Below are 11240 nucleotides of genomic sequence, written 5' to 3' on the forward strand. Positions count from 1 at the left end.
CCCCCTTGGAAGGGGAGCCGAGCACGCCCCTGTTGTGTGTGTGGTGTGTGTGTGTGTGTGTGTGTGTTTGTGAGCGCTGGTTCCGCAGTGCTGGAGGTTTGGCGGTCCACAAGTGCCCCAACTCCCGGATGCTCCCCGCGACATCGTCTCGGGCTCCGTGCCGGGCGGCGGTGTCTGCCATTGCTGCTCAGGCGACTCCTCCGCCGCCGCCGCGTGTGCGGCTCACCCTCTCATGCTGCAAGGCCCACTGTGGGGCCTGTGGTCGGTACTGCCGCTCTACTCGTGGATTCCAAATCCATAGCTGCCGAAGATGGCTCTCTCGTCGTGCCGATTGAACATGGTCCCTGATCTCTCGGCAGACTGCCGACTTTCTGCCGTCGCGCGTCGTTTCCATGCTGTCGGCCCCGCGAGGGGACACGTGACCGTAATGGCAGTGTTTACCAGGACCAGGACCAGGTGTGTGTTTGTGTGATGTCTAGGTCATGTCGGCAGGATGGCTGACTCGCGCGCACCGAAAAAATTTCTCTTCGGCGAGCTGCCTAATGGGGAAGAACAAGGTCAAGGTCAAGGTCAAGGTGTGTGATGCTATTGTTGAAGTTTATTTATAATGTGTGAGTAGTCTGTACATGTTACACACTGCTGCCAAATCATTTTCCCCCAAAATCGGACACCCTTCACCGCCAAGGCTGGCCACATGGTGCGAATTTTTCTCCTCGGTACATTTTTTACAGGGAATTCAAAATATCGCCTAAAACACCATGAAAATTCACTTCGTTGCCATGGTAATCCCAGAGTTGTCATGAATTTTGTAATGATGAGTGTGGTCGCACACCGACTACATGCATGTACAGACTGTCAGTGTGTCAGTGTACATGCCATCCAGCCTGATCCAGGCATGTTACTTTGCACTGTCACAGCCAAGCGCTAGCCTTTTTAGAAGCAAATGTACAGTGATTTGTGCCTTCAGTTGCGCTGAAAAGTGAAAGTACAGGACTTCTGCATAGGAAAGTAATGATCTCCGACATTTTGGTTGCTTTTCGGACGTTTCCCTTTTCGGACCGGTTTTCGGAAGAGCCTTCAAAAATCGGACACTGTCCGAAAAATCGGACGGTTTGGCAGCACTGCATGTATATGTCTTTGTGTTGGTGTTAGTGTGTGGGTGTCAACGTGTGCAGGGCATGTGTGCGTGGGGGGGGGGGGGGGTCTTAAGCTGTGTTCACAACTGGCACGTGGACGTGGCACGCTTTCGGTTCAAGCGTGTCAAAACCGGTGCTCAGGCTTTCACAAAAAACCAGCGATCCGAGTCGCATTTAGCACATGCGACGCCTTCGAGTACTAATTGTTTGACGCCGCCGGTCAGGTGGCATGTACGCCTGACACGCGCTGAAATTTCCAACATGTTGGAACTTCCATTTCGCCGCGTTTCCATACGCATGACACCCAAAAAGCGAGCAAAAAAATCGCACAAACGCGTGGCTTCACACGTACCATATTTCCCCCGAATGCAAGTCACACCTTTTAACACTACACTTGAAAAACAAAGAAGGCGATGGTGCGACTTACAATCCAGTGTGAATTCATACTCATATGAATGTATTGATAAAATTAATTTTGTTTCAGACCTAAAACTGGGTTGCAACTTATAATCAAGTGTGACTTATTATCAAGTGTGACTTATAATCAAGTGTGACTTATAATCAAGTGCGACTTATAATCAAGTGTGACTTATAATCAAGTGCGACTTATAATCAAGTGCGACTTATAATCAAGTGCGACTTATAATCAAGTGCGACTTATAATCAAGTGCGACTTATAATCAAGCGCGACTTATAATCAAGCGCGACTTATAATCAAGCGCGACTTGTAATCAAGCGCGACTTGTAATCAAGCGCGACTTGTAATCAAGCGCGACTTATAATCAAGCGCGACTTGTAATCAAGCGCAACTTGTAATCAAGCGCAACTTACTATCAAGCGCGACTTATAATCAAGCGCGACTTATAATCAAGCTCGACTTATAATCAAGTGCGACTTGTAATCAAGCGCGACTTGTAATCAAGCGCGACTTGTAATCAAGCGCGACTTATAATCAAGTGCGACTTATAATCAAGTGCGACTTATAATCAAGTGCGACTTATAATCAAGTGCGACTTATAATCAAATGCGACTTATAATCAAATGCGGATTCGCGCAGAGTCGAGTGGTGGAGCTGTGACCAAGATATTTTGCAAGATGTGCAGGGAGAAGGCATCCTCGCTTCGTGGTTTGAGGAATTACAGCACGGCATTGTCGACGGAAAAAAAACGTTGTGCAAAATTGTTGCGTTGCTATGCAAACGTCGGGGTGTGTAGCAATTATTGCTACGCAAATTTTTCAAGTAAATTAGTCCCTGGTGTGTGTGTGTGTGTGTGTGTGGGTGTGTGTGTGTGTGTGTGTGTGTGTGTTTGTGTGTGTGTGTGTGTGTATGTATGTGTGTGTGTGTGTGTATGTGTATGTGTGTGTATGTGTGTGTGTGTGTGTGATCCCAGCACAAGTAGCTATGTCTAACATAGCTGTTCGCTATCATCGCTTCTGCGATGGGCAGGTCTGAGGTCTGAGGCGTGTGTGTGTGTGCCGCGCGCGCGCGCGCGCGTGTATGTGTCTGTGAATGTATGAAAGCAGGGGCGTCACCGGACCCCTTCACAGGGGGGTGCACAGGAATTTTGCAGAGGAAAAATTTTGCACAGGAAAACCCTAAAAAGTTCGCTGATAGTGAGCTGGCCAGACGCTTTCCTTTTTCGAGAAGACGACATTTTGAGAGGAAACAGCTCCGACGACTCTTCAAGTGTGGTGACCTGACTTACTTACTTGCGACCACACTGAATTATTTATTTCTTCTGTTTCAAACAAACACCCAGCACGCCGCCGCGCGTGTAGATTCTATCACAAGGCCAAAGGATGCAGCGCTGCGCACACGTGCACGCGTACACACTTAGTAATTATTATTCCCGTAGCTATGCAGAAGACGTTACTTCAGTAACGTCTGGCGCTAGCCAGGGTGCACACAGCTTTAATTTGGTGTTTGTTTGTGTGTTTGTGTCACGCCTGGCGCTATCCCGTATCTGTCCCGTACTGTACCGTACCATCAAACACAGCTGGCCACATACAGCTGGCCGCACTATTCAAATAGGGCTTTCAAACGCAAGATCATAACGTGAAGCAACTTGGAAGAGTGAGTATGAATGCGAAGTGTATGGGGGAATGCATGTAGGGCGATAGTGCGGGTTTGAATTCCAGGTAAATACCTGAAAAAATAGGAAAATTGAAAAATTTATAACATCCCTATTCTTTTTTTGCAGTCATCAAGGTGGTAGATGGTGTCGTATTACCCTCGACCGTACCTGTCCCGTACCTGTCCTGTACCGTACAATCAAAGACGGCTGGCCACAATGCATGATCATGTATTGAAATAGGGCTTTCAAATGCAAGATCATAACGTGAAGCAACTTGGAAGAATTAGTATGTATGCGAAGTGTATCGGGGGATGCATGCAGGGCGATAGTGCGGGTTCGAATCCCAGGTTATGTCTTAAAACAAAAAGTAGAAATTTATAAGACTTTATAACATCCCTATGCTTTTTTTGTCTAGGTCATCAAGGCAAAAAAGCATAGCGTAGGGCCCTGAGCTTCCAAGCTCTCTCGTTTAAAAAAATTCTCGGTGCGCGTGAGACTCGGCTGGAAGCCGGGCTTTCCGCATCCATAGGAACGCCACCACCCTTCAATTATCAAGGCGCAGATGCAGCTCCTAAAGAGATGGGAGATGAGTAGATTAGCTGAGAATCAGCTAGATTCTACCAGCACTACACGTTTCATAACCAGGAGTTCGCAAAAAAACAAGTTCGAATTTTTTAGGGGGGTGCACGTGCCCTCCGTGCTCATCACGGGTGACGCCCCTGAACAGGTCCTGTATCGGAACAGAGAGGTAGCCGACAATGTTCTTCCTGCAAGCGCTGGTTCCGCAGTGCCGGAGGTTTGGCGGTCCACAAGACGCTCCCCGCGACATCGTCTCAGGCTCCATGCCGGGCGGCGTTGTCTACCATTGCTGCTCAGGCGACTCCTCCGCCGCCGCGTTTGCGGCTCGCCCTCTCATGCTGCAAGGCCCTCTGTGTGGCCTGTGGTCGGTGCTGCCGCTCTACTCGTGAATTCCGAATCCATAGCTGCCAAAGATGGCTCTCTCGTCATGCCGATTGAACATGGTCCCTGATCTCTCGGCGGACTGCCGACTTTCTGCCGTCGCTCGTCGTTTCCATGTTGTCGGCCCCGCAAGGTGACACATGTCCGTAATGGCAGTGTTTACCAGGACCAGGACCAGGTGTGTGTGTGTGTGTGTGTGTGTGTGTGTATGTGTGTGTGTGTCACCAACCACCAACTACGTGTGAGGTGGGGTGATCCCGACACCATCCGCACGAAGGTGGAGCACCGCCGCCTTGAATGGCTCGGGCATGTTGCTCGGATGGAGGACCACCGGCTGCCGAAGCAAGTTCTCTTTGGCACGCTTCCGTCGCGTCGCCCAGCTCATGGCCCTCGTCGGCGCTGGAAGGATTGTATAATGTCTGACCTTCGTTCTCGCGGCCTCGAGGGGGAATGGCGAGCTGAATGCGAGTCGCGTTCCACCTGGCGCTCGGCGTACTCAGCACCGGTAGATGCCCAGCATACCCCTCCCGTCACCTGCTACACCTGCGACCGACAGTTTACGCGCCCCAGTGATCGCGCACGCCACAAATGTAAGGCTGAGCGTGCGAAGCCGGTTGCGGAGCAGAAAGGTGCATGCCAGTGTGGAGAGTGTGGCCGTTGGCTGAAGTCCCGTGGAGGTCTGGCAAGGCACAAGTGTACTTACCCCCAGTCAGCAGTCGGTGCGCCCCTGCCGCTGCCTGCTTCTCCGCTGTGCTGCGTCGCTCACTGCCAGGCTTGTGACCGCTGCTTTGCGTCTACACGTGGCCGCGCCCGTCATCGCTGCTCGCGGACTTGTAGTCGTCCGACCGTTCAGGACCGTCAGGGTTTCACGTGTGTTTGCGCCTGCTCCCGCCGATTTCGCTTACCGCATCACCTGGATCGTCACAGGGCTGTGTGCTCCTCCTCTCTCTCAGCTGCCCCTCCGGGGCCCACGTAACCTTCATGGCAGTGGCTCAACAGGACAGGACAGGACAGGTGTGTGTGTGTGTGTATGAGTGTTTGAGTATGTGCGTGTGTGTGTGTGTGTGCATGAGTGTGTATGTGTGTGTGTGTGTGCATGAGTGTGTGAGTATGTGTTTGTGTGTGTGCATGAGTGTGTGTGTGTGTGTGTGTGTGTATGCATGAGTGTGTGTGTATGTGCATGAGTGTGTGTGTGTGTTTATGTTCTTGCATGCACATGTTGGTCTTGTAACACTTGTATGTGTGTGTATGTGTGTGTATGTATGTGTGTGTATGTGTATGGACGTGTGTGTGTGTGTATGTGTGTGTATGTATGTGTGTGTGTGTGTGTGTGTGTGTGTGTGTGTGTGTGTGTGTGTGTGTGTGTGTGTGTGTTCTCTGCTCTGGTGGAGGACGGTTGTACTTTTCCGGGCTCTTGTTTCTGGCCTCCGTCCGTGCTTGTTCTCGCCGTTGTGGACGGCCTGGGGTGTCCCCAGCCGTCCAGGCCAACAGTGCCTGAGGTGGGGTATTCACCGACAGGAGACTTGGTCGGATAGTTACGATGCCGACACTCTCCTCGTCGCCCCCACCTTGGAGTCCTTCGCGAGGCTTTGCAAGCCCGCGAGTGGAGCAAACTACCGCACGAAGACGACGACTTGGAACGACTCTGAGTGTTGGCTCATGGAATGTTCGCTCTGTTGTGGAGAGTGATGGACCAGTTCTAGCGGCAGCCGTGAGAGGAATCGTTTCCGATGATAAGCCAGAGCCATAGCTGCTGGAGATGGCTCTCTCGAACATGGTCCCGCTCGTCGTTCTATATTGTCGGCCCCGTAAGGGGACACGTGACCGTAATGGCAGTGTTTACCAGGACCAGGTATGTGTGTGTGTGTGTGTGTATGTGTGTATGTGTGTGTATGTGTGTGTGTATGTGTGTGTGTGTATTTGTGTATACACATGTGGGTCTTGTGTGTGTCTGCATGTCTCTCTCTGTCTCTCTGTCTTCCTTTTATTCTCTGTCTCTCTCTCTCTCTCTCTCTCTCTCTCTCCATCTATCTATCTCCCTCTCCCTCTTGCTGACACACATACGCACACGGTGATACACACATGCACACTCACATACACACACACACACACACACGCACACACACACACACACACACACACACCACACACACATCACACACACACAGATATGCAAACACGCACACCTAGGTAAATTATCCATCCCTGATTTCAACGCTAACCTCGAGACCTCTGGCCAGTTTAAATGTTTCTTCCAAGACATTGACACTTGGTCCCTACATCTCCTGTGTCTTGTTTTATCTTTTCCTCTACATGTACATCTCAGCAGGGATGTGTTCATAAAAACAATACAGTCACAATTTCAACTTTTTCAAACTTATGAACACTTTTTACTCTCTACTTGTCATTTGTTTGTGTTTGAGCAGGTTCCTGCGGCAACGCCACAGCTTTCTGCTTTGAGAATGGTGATGCAGTTCTGCAGCAGTTATCTCTAGGACAGGTATGCAAGCAAAACAGCATACACAGTACATGTGCAGTGCTATATGATACACTAGTAGTGCACTAGCCACTCACTCTCTATATATGTACACAGTGACCATAAGCAGTTCACCTCTATACTACATGTACATGCATGCCATATTCGGCATACACATTAGCAAGCTGTGTTCATTACCAACGGTGTGTGGGAGGGGGTCTGAGAACGAAAAGAACAATGTTTGTTTCAGGGACGACAAACAACCTTTGCAACGACACATTTAGCGTCCATAATCGGTTGTGGAATTACGCAGACTCACCATTATGGCTTCATTCATGGCAATATCTACAAGTATAGCATATCCAAATTACTGTCAAACAAAAGAAAAAAGAGGACACACTTCAGGCTCTTTACCAGGGCCGCCGGAACCGGTCCGGCTGGTCCGGCCATGGCCGGACCACTTTTCCCAGCTGGGTGGTCCACCTGATTCATGCAAAACCGGTGTAAAAATTTTTAGAGGGTCAGGACTTGGACTTGTGACAAGGATCGTTCAATGCACGACCTCACCTTCCACCAAAGCACTGCAGCATCGGTCTCTCCTCCATCCTATCGAAAAATACATACGCGAGTCGGAAACGAGCGAAAAGCACGAGATCGAGCGTCGATCCGGGTCGAGAGACATCTACGTGAATGCTGTACGAGGAAGCCGAAAAAATGATTGGTCTTTCGACAAAATGTGCGCACACGTAGATGTCTACACTGCATGCATGCATGTTAGAGATATCTACATACCGGTACACCCTAGCCCTGGCCGTATCAGGCCGTCAAGCGTAGCATACACGTCTACGTACACTGAGCTCACGATCTAATCGGGGTCCCGGGAGTCGGTTGAGGAGTCAATGAGGACAGTACAGGATGGAAGTCGATGTGAGGTCATACCATGTACATGTAGATCTAGTACTGTACTAGTGGTAGTAGATTCTACGCACCACCAAAACGATGCACGTCTGACCCCAGATTTGGCTTGCCTTCGTGATCCGTGGTCAACTACTTTGGGATACTTGGGATCGTGTTTGGGCCGGAAGACTGGCCGTTGGCACGTGTAGCGTGTACACAGGCCTGCTGAGGGCAACGGAAACGTTACTTCTTGTATTGTAGGAGTAGTTTACAGCCGCGTGGGCAACTAACTTACTTCCTGTAGACGTTAGTTGATCTACGCGTATACGGTCTACAGGATCTAGGACTGCAATCATGTCATGACACTTGCACGATACATCTGACTCCAGTCGTTCCAGCACTACGAGTGCGAGTAGTTGCGATTACAGTTCGTGTTCCGTTATCCTGATGGCGTTATGGCGTTGTCAAAACATGCCGGACCGAGCTTGAGTGCTCAGTTGGAGCGGGTTCTAGTTGTGGAGGACAAACCCTTTCAACCGCGTGACCTTACGTTCCCTCTTGTCGCATTTGGTGTGAAGAATGTTGTGTGCCGCTCCTTTCAGCCGAGTTGGTTCTCCTCTTGGGAATGGCTACATTGGGATTCAAAGAGCGAGCGTGCGTTTTGCCATACCTGCTGCTTGGCTGTTTCGAAGAAACTTTTGATCGCTAGCTGTGCTGATGGTGCGTTTCTGACGAAGGGGTTCCAGAACTGGAAGGATGCGACAACAAGCTTCAGGAGGCACGAGTCGTCCGAGTGCCACCGCGAAGCTGTAGAACGATTGCTAACAGTACCTGCCACCACGAAAGACGTGGGTGAACTCTTGTCGTCCAAACTTGCGGAGGACAAAAGGGCTGCCCGGGAGTCCTTCCTGAAGATTCTGTCTGCTCTTCGATTCCTCGCTAGACAAGGACTTCCCATGCGTGGTGATGGTCCGCAGGAAGAAGATGGCAATTTCAGTCAGCTTCTAAAGCTCACCAGCTCCAGTGACCCAGCTTTTGCAGAGTGGTTGCAACGCAAAAGCAGCAAATACACTGGCCATGATATGCAAAATGAGATCCTGCAGGTCATGGCTCACAGGATCCTGCGTGGAATTATCGAGGAAATGCAGGGTCAGTTCTTCACAGTCATGGTGGACGAAACTACCGACTCTAGCACTATTGAGCAGATGACTGCCGTATTTCGTTGGGTGGATGACCAGCTGGAACCACACGAGGAATTTATTGGCATGTATGCGCTGGAGAAAGCCGATGCAGCCACGATTTTTGGCATGATCAAGGACGTGTGCACAAGACTTAACCTACCATTAGAGTTCTGCCGTGGACAATGTTATGACGGGGCATCTGTCATGAGAGGGCATCGAAATGGAGTCGCAGCACAGCTACTACAGATAAACCCCAGAGCGTTATACACTCATTGCTACGGGCATGCCTTAAATTTAGCTTGCCAGGATATGGTTCGAGACATCAAGTGTATCAAGGATTGTCTTAACACCGTGTTTGAGTTGTCAAAACTTCTGAAATATTCCGCGAAGCGCAATGCCACATATCAAAGGCTCAAGGATGACATGGCTCCTGACCAAGCAGGATTTCGAACGCTATGCCCCACAAGATGGACCACTCGCTCAGCCTCCCTCGCTAGCATTGTTAGCAACTACTCCGTCCTGCAAGCCAGCCTTACCGAGTTTGAGTCAATGGCTACGTATGATGCCGAGATGTCAGCTCGTGTCAGTGGAATTGCACACCAGTTCTCGCTGTTCAGTTTCCTATTTGGAGTTATGCTGGGACGCAAAATTCTTGGCCTTGCCGAGAACCTGAGCAAGACGTTGCAGAAGAAGGATATTTCTGCTGCGGAAGGTCAAGCAGCAGCAACCGTCACTCTGCGATCCCTGACAAGCCTTCGGAACGATACATCCTTTGACACGTTTTGGGCGGACGTTGTCAAAGTGCAGTCAGCCAATGACGTGGATGAGCCGGTTCTAGCGAGGAAGCGGAAGACACCAGCTCGCTTTGCTGTCGGCACCGGCCAGGGTCACTATCCTGAAAGCCCTGCTGACCATTACAAGCCCATCTACTTTGCCGCCATTGATACTGTGATGGCATGCATCAAAGAGCGATTTGATCAGCCAGGGTACAAAGTGTACAGCTGCCTGGAGGGAGTTGTCCTGAAGGCTGCCAATGGAGATGATTACAGTGCTGAGCTGGCACGGGTTGAGGACATGTACGCCACGGACATCAATGTTCCGCTGTTGCAAACACAACTGCCGCTGCTCAAGTCCTTGTGCACAGGAGGTGGAAACATCTCAATTGGCACGATCAAGACAGCCCTCCTCAACCTTGGTAGAGGTAGGGAACTACTGTCGGAGATATTTGCCATCATGAAGCTTATCCTCGTCATGCCTGCAAGCAATGCCACCAGCGAGAGGTCATTTTCAGCTCTTCGACGACTGAAAACCTATCTCCGCACCACAATGGCCCAGGCTCGCCTTAATGCTTTGCTTCTGCTGCATGTCCACAAGGACAAAGCAGATTTGCTCAGCTTGCGGCAGTGTGGTGATGATTTCGTTGCCGCCAATGAGCATCGGTTAAACATCTTTGGAAAGTTTCAATAGACATAATGCTTTGCTTCTGCTGCATGTCCACAAGGACAAAGCAGATTTGCTCAGCTTGCGGCAGTGTGGTGATGATTTCGTTGCCGCCAATGAGCATCGGTTAAACATCTTTGGAAAGTTTCAATAGACATCTTTCCAGAACAATCCTGATTCCTAATTGTATATAGTTTCATCCCTCACATCTGTCTGTCTCTCTCACGAGATGCCAAATTGGCTCATATTTACGTAAATTTTCCGAATAATTTCCCAATTCTGATGCCTAATTGTTACTAATTGTATATAGTTCCATCCGTCACATCTGCCCATCTCTCTCACGAGATGCCCAAATTGGCTCATTTTCACTTAAATTCTCAAAAATTTTCCCGGGGGGGATCCCCCCGACCCCCCTTGGACTTCGGCCGGACCACTCGCAAGCTCGTTCCTCCGGCCCTGGTGGTGATTGTACTGGACTGTGCCAGGGGATTGTGGTGATTGTACTGGACTGTGTCAGGGGATTGTGGTGATTGTACTGGACTGTGCCAGGGGATTGTGGTGATTGTACTGGACTGTGCCAGAGGATTGTGGTGATTGTACTGGACTGTGCCAGGGGATTGTGGTGATTGTACTGGACTGTGTCAGGGGATTGTGGTGATTGTACTGGACTGTGCCAGGGGATTGTGGTGATTGTACTGGACTGTGCCGGGGGATTGTGGTGATTGTACTGGACTGTGCCAGGGGATTGTGGTGATTGTACTGGACTGTGCCAGGGGATTGTGGTGATTGTACTGGACTGTGCCAGGGGATTGTGGTGATTGTACTGGACTGTGCCAGGGGATTGTGGTGATTATACTGGACTGTGCCAGGGGATTGTGGTGATTGTACTGGACTGTGCCAGGGGATTGTGGTGATTGTACTGGACTGTGCCAGGGGATTGTGGTGATTATACTGGACTGTGCCAGGGGATTGTGGTGATTGTACTGGACTGTGCCAGGGGATTGTGGTGATTGTACTGGACTGTGCCAGGGGATTGTGGTGATTATACTGGACTGTGCCAGGGGATTGTGGTGAT

At 50.2% G+C, this 11240-nt stretch overlaps 1 protein-coding gene across 1 annotated transcript; it reads left to right on the forward strand.

Moving 5' to 3' along the window:
- The first annotated feature begins 7999 nt into the window (after positions 1 to 7999).
- LOC135827191 (zinc finger MYM-type protein 1-like) lies at positions 8000 to 10192 on the forward strand. The gene has a single exon (XM_065339719.1). The coding sequence runs from the start codon at positions 8000 to 8002 to the stop codon at positions 10190 to 10192; it is 2193 nt and encodes a 730-aa protein (XP_065195791.1).
- The last annotated feature ends 1048 nt before the right edge of the window (positions 10193 to 11240 follow it).

This window comes from Sycon ciliatum, chromosome 11 (assembly GCF_964019385.1).
Source record: "Sycon ciliatum chromosome 11, ocSycCili1.1, whole genome shotgun sequence".
Lineage (NCBI taxonomy): Eukaryota > Metazoa > Porifera > Calcarea > Leucosolenida > Sycettidae > Sycon > Sycon ciliatum.